General features: G+C 36.4%; 1 protein-coding gene across 2 annotated transcripts; it reads left to right on the forward strand.

Moving 5' to 3' along the window:
• The first annotated feature begins 277 nt into the window (after window positions 1–277).
• LOC124188098 (uridine phosphorylase 1) lies at window positions 278–19,654 on the forward strand. 2 transcript variants are annotated; one of them, XM_046580459.1, is made up of 6 exons: window positions 278–479; window positions 14,286–14,409; window positions 15,969–16,130; window positions 16,700–16,885; window positions 17,705–18,040; window positions 18,733–19,654. In XM_046580459.1, the coding sequence occupies exons 1-6, from the start codon at window positions 448–450 to the stop codon at window positions 18,913–18,915; spliced, it is 1,023 nt and encodes a 340-aa protein (XP_046436415.1). In that variant the 5' UTR covers window positions 278–447; the 3' UTR covers window positions 18,916–19,654. The 2 variants fall into 2 exon arrangements, with proteins under 2 accessions (XP_046436415.1, XP_046436414.1); XM_046580458.1 differs by lacking the exon at window positions 278–479 and adding an exon at window positions 12,010–12,483.
• The last annotated feature ends 1,548 nt before the right edge of the window (window positions 19,655–21,202 follow it).

Genomic DNA, 21,202 nt, shown 5'->3' on the forward strand with positions numbered 1-21,202 from the left:
GGTCGGGAGGGGCGAGGGTGGGTGGTGGAACGAAACTGCGAGGGTATCGCACGAGAAGAGCTTTGCAGGCGTGCGGGATCCGGATTCCGCATTCCAAGAATTAAATCCAGAGGCCGAGGGCGAGGTGGTTCGTGGACTCCGATCTTTACCACAGGCGGCAAAAGAGGCGCGCTCGTTTGGCGCAAGCCTAAAATTGCTCCGTGTGTCGCGAAACGAATACCGCGCCAGCGCTCCCAGCGGCCCTTTCCCATAGCGAAGATCGCGCGCATCGATGAGCCAGTGACAAAGCCTGGAGTCCCAAGTGGAGGAGCCGTTGTCGAGTTTTACATTTTCGCTTATAGCTATCAGTGACAACACCCAGCGTATACACGGTGTGCCGCGTTATTTGGTCGATCCACGATAGGCGATAACTCCCGTCATCCGGCCGAGAGTCAACCTGCTGCGAGGATGTCGCTGCTGCTGGAAGAAGAACACGACGAGTAAGTGCGCATCGATGCGATACGCTATCCGCACTCTTGCCGCGATACCTTGCCCAGCTCTCTCCGCGTACCTTCTTTTCCATTTCGTTATCCGATAATCCACCCTTTGGTAATTTTATCTTAAATTTCAATGTAGCTGCGAGCGTGGAATATCCAACGATTCGTGACGCTAGGGTGACTTTTGTTCACTGGTACGTGCGTGGAGCGGACTTTGTGTCGTTTAAAAACGAGGAATTCGTTACAGCAACTTCGCCATTTCGTGAAATAATTATTATAACCGTAACGAATATGCTGGTCGAGTTTTGCCTGTTGCGAAATATTCGATACCGGACGTTTCGTCACACTTTGTACCGCATTCTTAACGTCCGCTGAGATTTATTGTCAATCGTTTGAACGCGGGTTTGTTTCTTGCGTTTGCAATACTGTTTATGTGTATCCGTCGAGAAAAGCCAATCGTGATTAAAGGACAGCAGCAGACGACGTTGTGCCTGGCCTCCGATTGGCGGATGATACACGCGTTTCGATATTTAAACGGTAGAAACGATCCAATCGCGCTGATTGACGTTTTAAATCTTTGAAAATAGAGGTCACACGTATGCGGTATAAATTGACGAATGCAGCGTGACCGTTTAATGGACAACACTTTTAACTCGAGGATACGAAAATAATATATCGATGCGTCGCAGTTGGCTCTAAGTAGATACGTGTAGACTGATTCCGTTGACTAATTTTTTAATTTTAAACGTCGAGTCGGTACGCAGCGTGTGACGAGTCAGTAACCAAACATACCGTATTAAAATTGACTTGAAAATTTTGCAATATTTATATGGGGCATTCCATGCCAACTCGGTATGTGATTAGCTCTGACCGTTTCTGATATCGCTGATTTTTCTTTATCTGTCGACAGCGATTCAAACTACTTGCCCGTAATTTTAATCAAATTTTTATCTCCATCCAATATCAAGTCGTCAATTTTTCAAAAATTTCACGTGCCTATAAATCAGCGAAACAAAGAAATATCGACAAAAGTAATCATACAACTTTTTCCACCTCGAATCGTTCTATAGTAACTTCTGTGGATCTACATCAATTTATCGTAAGAAACAAGTATTTTTAGTTTTTGCCCAGTCATAGACGTTTCAAGTTTTTATAGTCGAAAGTTGTTAAAAATTGATGGATCAAGATTGGATTCAGATAAAATACTAAAAAAAATAATAGGCGATAGTTTGAACGGATGCTGAAAGGTAGAGAAAAATCAGTGAAACAAAAAGTGGTCCGTGTTGATTAGATGTCGAGTTACGTTATCATGGACTTCCCCGTGTATGAACATTGTACGTACATACAATACGGAGAACAAGAAATTCGCAGAACGCTTATATATATTCAATAAACTATATGTAACGTACCAACTCTGAGACATGTTGCGTACCTTAACCGTCCACTGATCAGCGAGGTAAACTCTTTCTAGAAAAACTACACGACCGAGTTTTTTTATTTTTATTTTATCTCGTCGAAACCGGTTTCGCTATCGAAAGACTCATTGTTGAAAAACGAGGCATGATCTCTGCGTGAGAATACAAGTGTGTGTGTGCAAATATATATTTATATACAAGTGTCTGTGAAGATAGAAAGGTTTCCCCGCACAACAATCGGTACACTGATTGTGATATAATCTCTGAAGGTGACAGAGAGATAAAGAATAATGATTAGGACAAAAGGTGCTTGGTCGATTTCAATGAAAATGTTATATACGTTGTAGTAGAATTATAATTTCTTCAAAAAGACCCTTCCTGTAAGTTTTCAATAACACTGAATGCCAGTCAAACAAGCGAGAAAAAATTCATAACTCAAAACATGCAGTCTGAGCATCTAAAGTAAATATTTAGCATGTACCGCGATTATTCCATAAATGAAAACGTTAATTTCCTTTTTTTCGATTTATTATTTCAGAATTACTGTTGTTATATTTATCGCACCGTTATGGATTTGTAATAATCAGACTTCTTCGCACGAATTAGCCATAAGCATATTTTTGAGTTCGTCTAAATTGTCGATTTTCACACTAATTCAATCAAAATATCTTAGACTCATAATTGTTGTCCACTTGAAGTAATCGTTTCGACATATTTTCCAAAAAACTATTCGCAGTATAATATCTAACAACGGAGGGTGTAAATGATTGGAATTCGGAAAGCATAGCAGGTAGAAAATTTCGCACGAGTGTGCAAAAATAAATTTAGGGGTTGCAAAAGCCGATCGCGAAAGTAGAGCGAGAGTTTCGACGATGATACCGGAACGCTAGTTATATCGCATTGTTCAGCAGAACCATATCGCATTATTTGGCAAAAGTGCATTAAATTGAACAGGCGTTTGTTGTCACGTCGCGTCGTGAGTTCAAATCTGATAAAAGCGTGGGCAGTAGACGTACATTGTTACCGTACAAGAGGAAAACGTATGCATACAATGCGCCGTGAAACTGATGCGAGTTACATTCGCACGCGGAAAGGCAGGGTATGCAGTCAGTCTTCACAATGTCACTTGACACATGCATGGTGTGGAAACAGACACGTGCGGTTGAAGGAGGTAGTCTCACGTCTCAATGACTTTTGTTAGGTTTTTTTTTTTTTTTTTGTTTTTTTATATACGGTAAATTTTATTCAACAATTTTTAATTTCTTGCAGGTAAAAGAGAAAGTTACAAAATAATGAGGATAATTTTTTTTTTGTTCGTTTTTTATTGTAAATCTCTGCGGTACGGCCGCCCGAAGTTAAATCTGGTTGACACGATATGTCAAATTTCATGCATCTGGAAAAAAATAAAACTAGAGTGATTATCAAAACGTGATCTTGTCGCTGTCGTCTGAAACACCGTCAAAATTATTGATGAATATTTCCATTCGTTCCATTTTTTTGTTTTTTTTTTTTATTCTTTTCGAATTTGCTAAAATTTTGCTTCAGACGATAGCGAAAAGTGTACTTTTTGATAATCTCTTTAGTTTCTTTAGTTTCAGATGCGTGAAAGATGAGATATCGTGTCAGCCCAGATTTAAATAGGGGTAACTTTTGGCGGCCATACCAGCAACATTTATCATCAAAAATGAAAAGCAAAAAATTTCCATATTTTACTTTATAACTTACTTTTCTTGTAAAAAATTTAAGACGATTAAACCAATTTTTCTATGTAAAAATATATATATATATATATAATATATTATCAGCAAAAGTCATTGAAATGTGAGACTACCCTCATAATAGAAACACACATCTTATTGTTTACTCAGGCGAATGTAATATACGTTTACGCTGAAGAAAATCTTGCTAAATTTGTTTAATCAAGAAAATTTCAAAGTTTAAAGCTTTGAACGATAAATAATTGATAAAAACGACAAAACTATAAGTTGCGTCAATCTTTGATGAAAACGTACCGTCGGAATATGTCTACGTTTTGGTTATATAAGCTTTGTTACTCGAAACCTAGGGCCACTGAAAACTCAGGTGGATGTAAAACAATCGACCGTGTCGTTATTCAGCAAGCGTTTCCCGTCTCATTTCACCAATAATTAATCCGTGGGTTTTTAAACTTTTCGGATTTTCGATTTCTTCTTAATTATTCGTAGAAAACTCCGCGTTATAAGCGATGAAAAATTTGCCAAGTGCAGATGCTCGGTTCACGCTATTTCGATATTCACTCCGGTTCAAGTACATCCCCATTCCAATTCGAGAAGAGTCTTGAAATGTCCCAAAAGTTCAGCAAAGTCGATGAAGAAAAATGAACAATCGCCCGACCGCCTATATCCTATACTACAGAAAAGTGACGCAGAAGGAGAAGAAATATCGTCACGCTTATCGACCCTGTAACACTTTGCCACGATATAAAGAGTAAGAGTAACATATCTATACGATGAAAATAAAACGTTGCAAATTTGAGAAGTCTGGTGTTATTAACAAGATCCTTTCGAGGGGTCGATTCGCTTCCGAATATTGTCAACCATGCGGAAAACAACGAAGCTAAAATAGGTGGAAATAAAAGTGGTGAAGAAAAATGAAGAAGAATTCCAATAGCTGTTCGGGAGTCGTACGTCATTGTTGATGGGTGTTTTTTCTGAAGGATGTACGGTGCGTCCTGCAGAAGCCAGCTGCCTGTTCCGGCACCACACCCTCGAGTTCACCACCGTGAGGTATAGCTTGTCGCCTTTACCTCGTCGCCATGGCAACGGCAATCAACCAACCCTCCTTGCCGCGTACGAAAAAAATCGAGGGATGTATGGGCAGGAATAGGGTATCGGTAGCGAGCTTCATGAGGAATCCCATCAAGTGAACCAGACAAAGTGGATCCTCTGCCTCGGTCAAATTTTAATTGGGACATCGGGGCAGTTGGAAAGGACGCGGATTGCGACCTCCGAGAACGCGCGTAATCAACGAATCTGTAATTACGACCGCTTCTTTGGAAGTATAAAATTTGGATACGAATATATTGGTTTCAAGATACTCGGCCGTCGCAAAAATATGGAAAACCTTCGTGAAAAAGTTGAGGATTTTTCCAAGACGCCATTAACTGCCAAAGTTTGGAGGTATAATCAGGGATTTTGGAAAATTCCTAATTCACCGCAAAATCGGAGGACACGATGTAAAAATAAACTCGTTATCCGAGGTTCAAAGGTTGACTTGTACAGTCTTTTCGAGTGTAAAGCAGTTTTTCCAAAGTTTCAGATTAAACGATTATCTCTTTAACGTGTACCCGACAATAAGTCGAAGTTCTGTTTTTATTAAAATTGAGATAATGTCTGACCAATTTGTCATAAGAATTGGTTACACATATGCTCGATTTGTATAAAAGCGCAAAAAGTTATTCGCAGTGAAGTGATTGGCTCACTGATTTCTCAAGTTACACATTATTCATGTCCAGGCTAAAATTGAGCCGCGCTTTACGTTTTAATCAACCTAATCAATACTCGCAGTGACTTGCTGTCACGTGCACTGTAAAGCTCTGGGCTTTATTGTCCACACAAGTACCGAGCCCATCGTATGCTGCGATGGGTTGGAGAACTCACTTTGTTTCAAATAAAAACTTTCCAGTTGGGAATAAAATATTTCTTTCGCGCACGTTATTTCGAAAACGTATATTTTTCACAAAATTCCTCGTCAAGACACAGTAAATGTAATCGTCCAAGATAAATGACGAATCCAAACGTATATTTCACCCGGCATTTTTCTCGAACAATTCGTCGTGCAATTATTATCTATCAAGCGATGTAAAACGGCAGAAACATTCTTCTGTAATTTCAAATATTATACATCGTCAGATCGAACTCTTGATTGATGAAGCGGTTCAAGTGCTCGTAACTTTGGGATTTCAACCCTAACCGCATCGAAGGGATAGAAATTCGGTTAGCTTGGAATTGACTGTCAAGCATGTAGCGAAATGTTATCATCAACACCTTCCCGCCAAATTTCGTCGTATCACTGTAACGCCAAAATTAATACAACAAAGGGGTAAGGATATCCGCACAGGCGACCGCAGAAGCTTGATCCCTCCTTCTGCGGGAGAAACTTTGTACTTGTAATTAAAGTTCGCAAGTATTCCGAGACCCAAGTTAAACTACGAACCCGCAACTTTTACAACAAATTTATATTTATGCAGAGTAAGAAATGATCCCATCCTAAATAAAACTCTTTTGGACTAGAGATTGTCGGCTGTTTTGTGCGTCTGTAAGTGTTTGAAATTTTTAAACTGTCGTAAAAGAGAAAAGAGAAGGAAAAAATTAAAATGGAAACTACTTGCGAGAAAATAATCAGTCAGTTGTTTTTTGCATTTACAGTTCAACTCTGGGATAAATATAAAAATTTGAAATGCAACCTATTCGTAACAAGTCCGGACTTTGGATTGTTCAATTTTTGAAACTTGTGTTGTTTCATTCAAACGGCTTTGACTACGTTAGAATAGATTAGATAATCCTTGATCTTTCTATAGATTTTTCAATATCGATATTATCGTTTTCGTACGGTAAAAATGATAAAACCGGCACAGCGTTTATCGGTCAAATGAATGATCTCTCGTAACTCTGGTGTTGATAAATAAACGCGCTATGTTTCCTCCTTATTTCGTTACAAATTATTCAACGATCCACATTTCCGTACGACTGTATTATAATTAATGTAACGGCTCCGAGTGTACGCAAATAAGAGTAATCGATACCACTGTCAGAGAAACAAATTTTCCGCTACTTTATAGCCTCTGGTTTAAAGCATCACTAGCTATATTCAATTAATCACGAGCTCCCAAATTCTCGACACGATCGATCGATTATTCATTACGTGGGACACACATTCCGTGAAGGAAAGTCAACTCCGCTGAATAATGAAGATGACGAAATTGATCAAAATTAAAGTCCTGAAATTGAATTTAAATATTTATCACCGTCAACGATTGCGCAACACTGTGCGCCCCCTACAACTCTTATGTAATACGTACAAGTAACTTTTAATCCAAAATGGATTACGGAAAAACGACCTTAATCCACGCATCGCATACGTACATAGTACGGACAAAGCGTGAAAATTACGAGACGAGTTTCAATCCATTTCAGCTTACAACGAGAGTAACCGTTGAAAAGACTTGCTCGGAACGCGCGCGATTCAACCTGCTTGATTTCCATTGGCTGACATCCATTCTCCCAACCACGGAGCAATCCTTTGTCGAGAAAAAAAAATTCCCGAGAATCGACCGGATGACAATTGACAGTCATTAAAAAGAATTTCCGGATCATGCCTGGTCTACACGATGTGATTATCAAGTTGGTATGATGTCGATCGATGATAATAAGCACGTGTAGCTGTCGTAATATGGAAGTATACTTCCATGTTGACGGATAAAAAAAAAAAAAACATTTGTCAAATGGGAGGATTGACGAAACTTGTCACAATAATCGTACACGGTAGGTTTATTTTTTGTCACTTGTGTTCCTTTCGCTCTGAAGTGTCATTGGTTGCAGGCATGCCCAAGACCGACAAATCAATGATCTTGCAATGTGATTGATAGAAAGTTTTCATGATTCCTCCACTGTTTTCGGTGCATAAGGAACACTATAGTGTCATCTTATTTCAGGCAGATATTTGTTAACATGGAGTTTGATCCACTCTCGTAGTCTTCGTGGCGTCATTAACAGCGCGTAAAATTGAGTTATTCCAAAGCGCGCATGCGCCAAAGAAAGCCCTAGTGTGTAAAACATGGCATTTCAATTGTACGCGTACGCCAGCGTCGTTTTACCGCACTGTTCAAAAATGACAGCACCCTGCACACGCTCCACAGACTTCGTAAATCGAATTTTCCAAGCAAATAATCGTTTAAAATTTATTTCTCAAGCTGCGCGGTGAGTTGTCAACAGATCTTTGAACACGAACAGATTAACTTCCAACTTTAGCAATATTTCTTTCATGTCCTATGGATTACTTCCGGATTTTTTTCCACGAATAATTTTCTTCTTTCTGCATTTTAATTTTTTCTGTTTTGTTCTCTTACGCGAGGATATTTCAAACTTTTCAAACGTACGCCTTTTATTCTTCGTTATATATATACATATCCATAAATATACTTCCCTGCTGCAGACCTTGTATAGAATCGATTAGACGCTCGGCTGCAATGGTGTACGTACCATAACTGCTTATTATATATAGATATATATATAATATAAAACATTATATACGTATGTCTATGTACGTAAAATGTACACTGAGAAAAATTTCATCTGTTATAGTAACTAGAAACATTCGGTAAAACAGGTATCGTTAAAAAGACTGTTTCAATATTGTTGGAATTACGAAAAACGAGGTACGCGTAACCATTTCGCGCTATTTTCGATCCTTTTTTGGTAATTGCAACGCAAAATCAGTTTGTTCGATTTACTCTACTTTTTCAGTTAAATAAGGCATTACCATCAATTTATCGTTGCACAAGCATTAAATTCTCGCAACAGTTACAAGAAAGTATAGTAACAGTGATGGTAATGAGAAAGAATAGTAACGGTTACTAAACTTTCTTGTAAGAGCTACATAACTAATTTTCATTTTGTACCTAGACCTATATTTTTCGATTGTGGTTAAAAATGAAACTATTTAAGAACTGAGCGGTAACCGGAACTAAAAATTTCTCTCAGTGCATGATTTAACCGCAATGAAAGAAAAAAACCACACTTCACGTGACAGAATGAACGTAGCTGCGGTTGTACGTGACTTATTCGGCGTCGCTTGTTTCGCAAATACTTGTAAAATGTGATGCCTAAAAATTTATACCTCACCATGGGAAGTATACATTGCAAAGTTCTGTACGTAGCATCTATAAAGTTCACGAATTGCTGAACTATTGTTTTTTTTTTTGTTTTCAACTTCGTAGTTAAAAGCCAGCATGTAAAAAAAGATACTTGCAAAAAGGTCGTCAACAAGACCGAAGAATAATTGACCTCAAGTCATACCATCTTGTTCTTGTTTTTCAAAGTGTACAAAGAAAGAAAAATTAAAAAAAAAAAATCTCACAGCGTTCCGGCGGCGTTGATCCGGAGAAAAGTTGACTATAATAATCGTGTGTTATAATCTTGTCAATTTTCTGCCCGATAACTATGTTCGAGAATACATTTCTCTTCGCAGTAAAAGTACAATGCGAAATGGCTGTTCGATCACGCGACAAGTTTGAAACAACCATCACGAAACGGTATTAATTCGCGTTATCGATACGTACGTAAGAGTAACGTATAATGTATAGTGCAATGTGTAACGCACGTATGTTTATGTATACACATCCGGTCGTGCCGATTCGGAGTAAATGTGGCTTTGAGTAGTATCAATTACGTAATCGTCGGTTATAGAGGGCACGTCCACATCTGAATTGTGTTATAGATGAAATTTAAGTATAACGGAGAGGTAGAAACAATGGTTCTCCGTTTCAGGTATTGAGCGAAAATTACTTAGAATATCATCGAGTTATCGTTATTACCGATTCAATTAAATGCGATTGTATACAATAACTGTATTATATTTATCCTTGGAACGCAATACGCTCTACGTATTAAGAATATACTGAGGGTAAATTTAAAGTACGACAATTATTAACACAAATAACTATCAATATTGATGTGTACAATATTGTATAAATATATTCGAAATATATTCAAAATTATTATTGTTATTATTATTATTCACCCGTGTTTCAAATTTGGTATTTGAAAATAATCACTAGTGCGAACAAACGAGTATGGCATTTAATAAAACGTCAAGAAAATCTTTATGGAAAAGATTCGCGATGTGGAAACTTGACTCTGAATTCTGGAAACGGAGAGATCAAAAAAATAAAAAATAAATAAATAAACAAAAATTCATTATCGCTTACACGTATCAGTATCAATATCAGCACATGTAGCGATACATGTCGAATTTCGCGCGAAAGAATTTGCAACGTAAGTCGTAACGTCACGGCCAACGTCTCATATCCTACTTCCTAAGCGTTACGAGTTCATTACATATTAATGAAAATTCCTACAACTCACGCCGCAGTTATTTTCACGAGGAATAAAATCTGCGAAGTATAATTTTCAAGAAGTTAATAATCCCGTAATTCAAGCTAATATCACGAGGTGTGTCCGAATACACGACATCGTTGCAGCAACGGCGGTAAAAATTGGCGCTCATCCAAATCCTTCCATGAAGATCATATACATACTCGTATGATAAGCGAGAAATTCGTATATTTTTAGATAGTAAACCGTCGCGAATAGCCCAATCGATTCTATTAATTCGAAAGATTTATATTTTCGTTCTTAAACCGTATACCTACCATATGTGTAAAACGAAACATATCAATAACTCTAACTTTGACGAATGGAGTTTATCGTTAGATAAAATCGCAAATCGACGCAGGTTATAAATCATATTTCACCTCTGTTATCAGCGTAACTTATCGATCATGCATGGTTTTTTCTCCCTGCAGATTCAGCATGCGTTATACATATCAGGGTGCTTCTTATTTTCGTCATGTAGGAATTTCTTCTCACCCCACCAAAAGTAATCAACATATGTATATGAGAAAAAGAAAAGTTGTCCGCAACCCCGAATTTTTCCGATAACTCTGACACGCCTCGCCGAGCAGCCGAATATTTATAGGGTCAAATGTACGCATTTGAAATTTTTTTAAACAAACTCTTAATTACATTAAAACTGTATATTGTAAAAAAATTTCTTTTGGCTATTTTGAAGGAAATGTAATGCGCTACAAAAAAGATCTCTTGTAAAATTATCGCCAATCTAATATATATCAGGTTATTAGCAAAAAAATGAACTCAGTTCTTCGCTATTACATGGAGCGGTCGAAACCATTAATTTCGTACTGAGAGAAATTTTTAGTTCCAGTTACCGCTCAGTCCTTGACTATTTTCATTTTTTACCACAATCGAAAAATATTGTTCTAGGCACAAAATGAAAATTAGTTTTCTAGCTATTACCAAAAAGTCTAATATCCGTTACTATTCTTTCTCATTACGATCACTCTTACTATATTTTCTTGTAACTGTTGCGAAAATTTAACGCTTGTGCAATAATAAATTGACGCTAAAGCCTTATTTAACTAAAAAAGTACAGTAAACCGAACAAACTGATTATGCGTTGCGATTTCGACAATAGCGCAAAATGATTACGCGTACCTCGTTTTTCGTAATTCTAACGATATTCAAACAATGTTTTTAACGATGCCTGTTTTACCGAACTTTTCTAGTTACTATGACAAATGAAATTTTTCTCAGTGTTGACCTTTCGGATTGGGCCCACGATTTTTTATATCATTGTTCTCACTTCGAAAGGCAATCGTTTTTTTTTTCAATTTTTTGGATTCAATTCAAATATTTCAACAATTTTTCAAAAGGATTTTATTGATCGTTGCAATTTAAAAATCTAAAAAAAATCTGGAAACTCGCGTGTCAGGTATTAAAATTTTTAAGCTCATAGCCAGTGCGCGGAGACTTTTCCTTCTTACTGTTTTCAAGCTTTTTCCCAAAAAAAAAAGGTTAAAAAATTCGAAGCGAAAGTGATTTTACTATGAATGGTTGCTAAAAAGTTTTGCTATACGTCACATTGTAATTTTGAAATTTATCTCAGATTTTCGAATTGTGTGGATCAATAAAATCGTTTTGAAAAATTGTAGAAAATTCAAATCGAGTCCAAAAAATATAAAAAAAAAACAAAAAAAAAAAAAACAGAGTACCTTTCAAAGTGAGAACAATCACATACAAAAATTTCGGACCTAATCCGAGAGGTTCAGGGTCAATCCCAGGTCGAAATGGTATGGACTGCCACATGTATACATATTATGATAAGATTAAAAATAATAATAATAATAATAATAATAACCGAGCCGTGTATGCGAATAATTGAAAAAATGAGAAGGAATAAAAGAAAACAAAACCATCGGTAAATACGGTGGTGGGGAGTTTGGCACTCGACACCGGTATAAGACTAGCTTCAAGATCGCGTCTCGTGTATAGTTCAGTGCAGATCGCGTAACGCTGAACGTTACACGAAACTTTGACCGATCGACCGGCTGGTCTTTGAATTTCGCAGCGTGCAGAAAGCGTGCAATAAAAATTTTTCAGCTGAAATTCCCTCCTTCGTGGAAGAATTTAATGGTGAAAATTGGCGTTTGAAATTGCGGTAAAAGAAATTAAACACAGTGACATTTTGTCGAGGAAGATTAAAAGTAAATAGGTAAAGGGAAAACAAGTATTCGCTCGTATCGGGAACTTTATAGCGCTTTGCCTGCAGCTTCGAACCGGTTTTGAGGGCACGAATATTTTCACTCTCAATATGCCGACTTGCACCTGCATACACAACGCTCCGTTAGAAGCGGAAAGTGAAGGTGACCGTGTGATTCATTATCAAAACTGTGAATTAAAACTACCAAATGAATCGTGCGAGAACGGATCGAGCAATGGATTTCACGCAGACGGTGAAATGTTGGAGAAAATCAGGTATATAACGCCCCCATTCCGTGACATCTCGATCAAGGTTCTACGTCGATGTCTCAGATTGGCTTTGCAATTTTTTGTACGCAAGTACGCGACAAAAACGCAATCGCAATTTTTTTTTCAGCATATTTCGACCCAGCGTATGCGAAGTATGATTTAAAAACTTGGAAACAAGAAATTCCCATTTTTCAGAATCTAAAAAAAATTTAGGAAAATTTTGCAGAATGCAAGAAAATTTTTGACACCTGTTAGAAAGTAGATGGAGATATCGTACCCTCGAAAGATAAATAAAGAAAATGATTAAAAATAAAACAATTATTATTATTGGATTGCATTTTTGACATAAGAATGAACGTGTAAAAGCTCGTTGTAATATATCTCGGAATGAAAATTTTTCGGCCAATATTAGAATGAGCTTTTATATTCATTCTTGTGCGGGAAATGCAATCCAATGATAATAATTTTTTTTATTTTTTCTTTCATATTCTTATTTTTTGCCAAAATTTGGAAATTGCCAAATTTTTAATCAGTGATTCATATCATATACAATCAACAAGATTTATCACCTTGCGAATAATCAGTTCGCTATCTAATTTGAAAACTACAAATTTGTATTATTATCTTTCTCTTATGAAAAGTTAATTTGGGGACACAAATAAAGACAAAAACCAAACAATTTTTCCGACAGATCGAGAAGAAGAAAATATGTATGATTATTTCGAGGACGATGATTCGCATATCAATTCTCTGATCTTAGAATATTTCGACAATTGAACGAAACGTTGATACGAATCACAAGGTAATTTTCGCGATCGATCTGATTCGAATGAATTTATCACTGTTTTTACATTCAAGAAGGCCTTGATCATTATTTATTTTCTTCTTGCAAACACTGCAAATATACGGATTCGGATTCCGGCAAGCCCATATTTGCAAATTTCCAACAATGTGTCCGTATAAGAAACAATCTGTGATGAGAACAGGTTTTTTTTCTCTTAAATTTAAGATATTTCATAAGTATCACGCGTCTTCTTATCCGGGATGGCCATAAATTTTTGTAAAAAAAGAACCATGACATTTTTTCAGATTTTCCCTGACATTTTCCCAGTTCTAGTGAGTTACTAAAACCTAAATCGTCAAATTTATCAACCCTATATTCGTTTGAAATTCAATTCAAATTGAAGAAAAATTTATTCTATACAAAAAAGTAAGTTCCAGCTAATTTGTTTTCTCGACGAAAAAGAGTAAACTTGTTATCTCAAAAAACCATTTCTAATTCCTGTGATAGAAAACTGATATTTTCAGTTTTTTCCACGTCCAAATTAAAAATCCCTCGACAATTCCACGTTCTCCAAGTTTTCCAGGTGTGCAGCCACCCTGTAGTTGTGATTATTTACTAAATTTGCGGTACGTCGCGACATTGCTGACGTCGTGTCGGCATAACTTTTCAAACGAAATTGAGCCCATAATTTTTCCATCGTTAAACAAAAAGCAATTTATCCTTATCTTGTAAAAAGTAATTGCGCATATTTTATGTCACAGGTACTTTTGAAAGATAATTTTTCTTTACCACTGAATCACGAAGTTTCAAGCTGCGTTTCTGTAACGTACATACAAAGAACGTATCACGCATCTTGTCGCAGATTGGAAAAATATAAAATATCCCATCGGTACACACCCTGCAAGTTTTACGCGATATTATATTTTCATCGATATTTACTGCGCAATTAGTGTACGATATACCGAAATTCACTATTCATACACCCTCCGTTATATATATATATATATGATTTTAATTTTTCCAGGTATCCAGATGGTTCGGTCAGGCTTAGGAATCCGAACATCGAGCTTATGGACCAAGACATTTTGTACCATCTCGCTCTCGGGAGTGGTTCCCACGACCTAGTCGAAATGTTCGGCGACGTCAAGGTATGACCGACAAAAATTCTTCCATCAAATTATCACTCCTCTATTAATATTGCACACGATCGTCACGATGCGACAGTTTAAAATCACGCGATTAACGATAAACGCCATTTTATCATCGTCCATTTAATTCCATCTTATTTTAAACAAGCATATAACGTACAACTTTAGCGCAATTTCTACGAAAAACCACAGAAACGTGCGTTTGAACAAATAAAAAAGAAAAAAAAATATACAAAAGTTTATGAATAAATTGTAAAAATAAATGTGAAAAATTTTCAGACGTTTACGATATTCGATACTATAATATACATGCGACGGCGAAGTTATCGCGGTTCTTATTGTTGGCAGAAAATCACCGGCAAGTAGGTATCAAATTTACTGCGACGAAATTTGAGCTTCGCCAATAATAACCGATAAGTCAATAATAATAGTAATACATAATTCATTTGAATCACGACGAAGTTGCACAAACGTTCCATTTTTTCGCAACCGAACGAATTATCCTTCGTATTTGATTTGTTTAGCGTTTTTAAAACATTTTTTTTTTTCAACGATTTCTCTCTCCCCGGATCGTATAATTATATACATATATAGATACGCGTATGTCGCAATTTGCTTGTGGTAAAAATTGCGCGATTGCAGAGTTGCGCGAATATATTCTCGGTATTCAATGCATACGCGGATACAGCGAATACGAGTTGACTAATACGTATTATGCACACACAGGCACGTATATAATTAAACCAATGGCGTACGGCTACATCGGATAAAATAATACTGCGTCTTTCAAATCTTTCAAACTAATCTATTAAGAAGTACGCGCATCGTACCGTAAAAACCATAATACAATACGCGAGACAAATAATTGCTAACCAGAAATTTTTAAATCCCGGAAAACGTGTAGATGAATAGATATAATCCGTTGAAACCTGGGATCAAAGTGAAAATTTACACGAAGATCGGTAGTCTTATGCATAATATAATATATATATTTAAATATTTTACATATATATATATATATATATATATATATATATATATATATTAATAATGAGTAATTTCCCCTGGAGAAGATTGATTGTTCAGATTTTTTTAAATACACTTCTAAATTCACGTACAGTGATTGTCAGTGTTGCTTTTGTTAGAAAATTTGGAATATAATTTTTGTCTATATCCGCCATTAATATAATAATTAATCACAGACATCGTATCGATTCGCATTGCATCGATTCCCACACTTGCCTTTGAAAATGTTCTATACCTAATGCACGATTACGCCGCTGATAAATTCGCAATATACGCGACGTAACATGCTCCGTCGTTTATTTATTTTTTATTTCTTCGTCGTTTCACACGGTTTTTACAATTTACCGATCCAACTGTCCCTGACACAGCCACGCGATCTCTCCCTAATTGCTCTTCGTCTAACACCGTCAATCCTGTAATAAACGCGTATTGCGTTACATGTACATTTGCAAATGTTCGCACGCAGTTACATTTTGTAGTTTTTGTTTGATCAATCGTTCCAATGTCCATTTTTCTCCACACTTGCACAACAGTTCGTCTGCATGGGTGGAACGCCGAAGCGAGTGGAACAGTTCGCAAACTACATAATGCAAGAAATTGGTCACAAACTACCGTGCGGCACAACGCTCTTTGACATCAGTCAATTTTCCTATCGTTATTCAATGTACAAAGTTGGCCCTGTTCTGTCAGTAAGCGTGAGTATATCCCTTACGTACTATCCTAAAATAAAAACTTGCAATATTGGGAAATGAAATTTTTCTTAAATACATACACGTGAGCGAGTCTGCCAATTATATACGTTGGATCCGGCTTCACCCCCTCATATCTTCTCGCAATTTCTTGAACTCAAAGTCTTTGTAGAAAAACAGTGTTCCGAATTTTTCCAGATTTTTTACTCGTTTATTTTCGAAGTTATCGTACGCGGCATTCCATATGGTTTTTTTTTTTATCATTCTTATTTTATTAATTTTTTTTTCTGCGATCTTTTGATACGATAAAAAAATTTCGGTAAACTGAGCTTTTTTTACACAAAAAAAAAAAAAAAATTAGAATGATAAAACTATACGGAATGCTCCGTACAATAACTTCGAAAATAAAGGGGTAAAAAATCCGAAACAATTCGAGATACTATTTTTCGACGGGGACTTTCAAAAATCTGACAGAGTGAAGCCGAATCCGCTGTCTATCATTGGTAGATTTGCTTATACGTGTTATATATTATATATCCATAAATACGTTAATCCGTTTTTCTTATAACATACAGCACGGCATGGGCATTCCTTCGGTCGGGATACTGCTCCACGAAATTATAAAGCTCATGTATCACGCCAAAGTCAAGGACCCGATCTTCTTCAGGATTGGAACCTGCGGAGGAATCGGCCTCGAAGGTGGTACCGTCGTCATATCCGAAGAGGCTGTCGACGGTCTTCTCAGGCCGTTTTTAGAACTCGTAAGTTACACACAACGATTCGTAAAAAGTGATGACGTGTCTTTGACGGGATCATTTTCTCCCTAAATTTTCATCAAATGCATACGCGTATAGTCGCGCACACACATTCCGCATTGGACGGGATTGAAATTCCTAACTTGAAAAGTTCCGAATTTTTTGGTAGCGAAACTTGAAGTAAAGACGTCAAACTTTGAGGAAACATCAAAGTTCCGAGTGATCGAAGATTTTCAGTTCTGTAAATTTCTGGCTTGGCGCAATTTCATCACTTTGATCGTTCTTTGTTTTGGATTTTCGATATTTTTATGTTGGGGATACTGATCGTTCTAATTTTCGGTTTCTCTTACTTTTTCCATCCACTCGTTGAGTAAACAACGGATATACATATTTTACTCTATCGAAATTCCATCTTTCGGAACTTTGCTCTGTCGTAACTTGAATTTTTGGAATCTCGCATTTTGGAACTTTGAACCGTCGAGTTTCCGACCATTCGAAACTTTGTCGTTTCTTCAGAGTATGATTTCTTGACTTCAAGTTTCACCATGAAATAATTCAGAATCAGGCGCTTTCGGAACCGTTCAAATTCAGAATTTCAACCCCTCCCATCCACACTCAGTATTTATCGAATTGACAATCACACGATTGACAAGTCACAACGATTTTCCCGATAACGAACGGTAATTAATGAAGATAATTATTATCAATAATACCGATCCGGAGAACAAACGAAGTGTTTAAAATTCTTATTTCAATAAAATTCGAGCTTGAATATCATGTTCGCGAAAATTTCACGGTAATATGGCGCATGTTTATTTATTTCAGCCAGTGCTGGGTAAAATGGTTCACAGACCGTCAAAACTAGACAAGCATTTAGCGCGTGAATTAAAGGCGATGTCACGACCCGATCAAGAGCCGTACGACACGGTGATCGGCAAGACGATGTGTACCTACGATTTTTACGAAGGTCAGGGACGTCTTGACGGCGCGTTCTGTGATTTTTCGGAAAACGAGAAGATGGAGTATCTGAACAAAGTCCACAAGGCTGGTGTTGTCAATATCGAAATGGAGAGTCTGTCTTTCGCATCTCTTACCCACCACGCCGGCATTAAATCAGCCGTCGTCTGCGTGACTCTGCTCGATCGGCTCAAAGGCGATCAGGTACTGTATTAACGCTGTATAACGATAAAATTCTTAAATTATGGTCAGCTTGTTAAATTGATTTCTGTTAATATCACACACATTTTTGTCATTTCAACATTTAATTTGTGATTTTCCAGTTTTTTTTTTTTTTTTTTCCCACTTAGCAATGCGTTAAAAAATGATTAAATCAACTAAAAAATTTTAGTAAACCCGTTGGGAGATTTTTTATTTTCTAAACGTGAATGCAAGAAGTTTCCGAAAAAAAAAAAAAAACTCGGAACTATCGGTTTCCTGCGCGAATCGATTCCATCAAAGTCACGGAAAACAAGCGGATCAAATCGCGCGTGCGAATTTTTTTTAAAACACGTACAAACAAAAAATAAAAAAAAAAAAAACGAGTCTCGAAAGCAAAAGTATAATACATATCAAAGAGGTCAGCTGGGCTTCGAGTAAAACTTCTGTAAGAACGTCATGATTATAAACAAAAGATAAGCGAAAAAATAACATTACGAAATATTCTCACTGCGTATAATTTCGACACATTTTTATTTACTCACAAGCATTAAGACGCAATATCTTTTCGTCCCGTTATTTGTTTATTTATTATCATCCGCCGACAATTAAGTCCCGCGCAAGATTCAACGACACTTCGTTATTATTTATCTTATCGCGTAGGTCCAAATCCAAGGTCAATTTATTGTTGCTTGTAGGTAATGGCGCCGAAGGAGGTGTTAGAGGAATGGCAAATACGTCCGCAGAAATTGGTATCAAGATACATAAAGCGATATCTGCAGCGCAATGGTCGTCTGTCGGTCGAAGGGCATGGATCGATGTGCGTAAAGAGCCCCCGTCGTTTTAAACTAGTACAACAAGAGTCCGAGACCTACGATTAAGCAACAATCGGTGCTTCCCTTCAGCTAAATTAATTATCATTTGTAATCACCGACAGTTCACTGTTTCGTAAAACAATCACCGAACACCGAAGACGCGTGTCTAATAGCGCAACCCAACGAGGATCTTGATGTCACTGATACGAAGCAATAATTCAATTGGAGAACGTCTTTACCCTCGTCGTATTTAACACTTCGATTATTTCTTGCGCCATAATCAGCGACGAAAAAACATCCCCGTTATTATTTATTTCAAGCTCTACAACAGCTTCTTAATTCTTTTCAACGATCCAATTTTTATTTATTTATATTTTATTGCTAAATATTAATATCCATAAGTTTTATATTATTCATTGACGCCACTAATTTTTACAATGATATAACAAAGGACTGTAAAATTTACGATCTCTTGTGTTTCTATAGGCATATTATTATTATTGCGCATAGTCGCACAGTTTTTCCGTCGAAGTGACGAACGAAGAGTAGTATTTTAGTTGGTAAGATAGAAAAAAAATTCCATCTCTATTTATTTATAAAATAACCTAATATCGTAAGCGAAAGTTCAAGTGATGATATATTATTTTCGATCTTCGACCAGGTTGAAAGAAAACCTTGACTGTTACTATTATTATTGTTGTTGTTGTTATTATTATTATTATTATTATTATTATTATTATTACTATTCGTATTTGGGAAATTAAATAAAGTATATTGTTTCGCAAAAAAGTGAAACGGAAATAATAAAAACTGTACTATCCAAATATCTCATTATATGGGTTGCGCTATGAGTGTTGTGAGAAGAAAATAGTGGTGACTTATTGTTAGTCATTTAAAGCTTGTAATTAATATGTAATCGTACGAAGGATTTGCAGCTTATGTGTACCATTCCCCCAAAAAAAACGGAATAACAATTGTGTAAGATGAATTGTTGTTTAATTGTTCTCGAGGGAGAGCGAGAGATACGACACAAAATGTCAACTACCGAGGAATCTAATCGGATATACCTGCGTTGTATGTTGCAAGGAAATGCATGTTTTCGATCGAAACTTGTTCCCCGATGTGTAAGATACTCGTTAATCTACATTTACCAAACATGTATTATTTCCACAATTACGTACAAAAATGTAAACTGGCACAAAGTAATTATCAATCTCAGATCAACAGCTTTATTATTTATTTCAATATATAATCTACGAGGGTGGAATCATAGACGGGATGTATTCGTTATTTTGAATTACACCAGACGTCGACCCTTCTCCGCATTTTTTAATACCTACATTTCCTCCCCCCCCCCCCCTCCCCCCTTTACCCTTCAAAAACAAAAAAAAAAAAAAAACAACCACAGAGATTTGCAAAGAAAAAATTCTCACCAGATCGTGACAACGTGCTGGCTGAAAATCGCGAAAGTTAAAACTCTGTCCGTCTGTTCAAAGCTTATTTTTTTATGTCGATTGATTAAAGTCCCGTGAAAAAATGCCATCCTCGTAATATATTACAGTATTAAAAAAATCAGTTGAATTAATTACGTTCCAGTTAATTTATAAGCATATTTCTTAATTTCATTCTCGTGTTTAATGAAAATATACGCGTTAACAAAACTGCAGATAACTAAGAAAAAATCTGACAGCGAATTGACGCGTTATCTACGAAATCCGTATATACGTATATAGGTATATTGTATGCAATAGAAACCTGACCCACTATTACGGCTTCGATTTCAAAAGCTTATACGTACTAGAAAATTTAGGACTTTAGATTAGATAACTATAAAAATAATTAAAGGTGAGTATGTATTAAAATGATCAACGAGATCTAAGAAATGTCCACTGGGTGGGCGGCTTGACGCATTGCACGATAGAGCAGAGGTTGCGTTTTTATTTAATTTACATAGACGCAAGCTCATTATGAATTTGTTTAAACTCAACGCTGTTGTAACGTCTGTAATCATTGTTGCGTACGAATTATAAATCTCGCGCATTCTTAATAATATAGTAAATAAAATTTCTAGTCACGACAAATCCGACCGTTTAAATTCGGTCTGCAATATTTAACGAATACCTAGAAACACAGCATTGCCTCAAAATATTTATAGACATAACGATTCGCTGTTTGAAATTTTTAATCATATATCGGAGAATAGAAATAAATTGATTGGTATCGAGAAAAATAAGGCAATTATGTCTCTCTGTAGAAGTGTGTTTTAAAACTTCAATCGTCAGCCCGCGAGACCAACACTTTTCATGGCTGCCATTGATGCATTTTTCAATTCTGCCAACTTACATGTAGATGC

Source organism: Neodiprion fabricii, chromosome 1 (genome assembly GCF_021155785.1).
Source record: "Neodiprion fabricii isolate iyNeoFabr1 chromosome 1, iyNeoFabr1.1, whole genome shotgun sequence".
NCBI classification, from domain to species: Eukaryota; Metazoa; Arthropoda; class Insecta; order Hymenoptera; family Diprionidae; genus Neodiprion; species Neodiprion fabricii.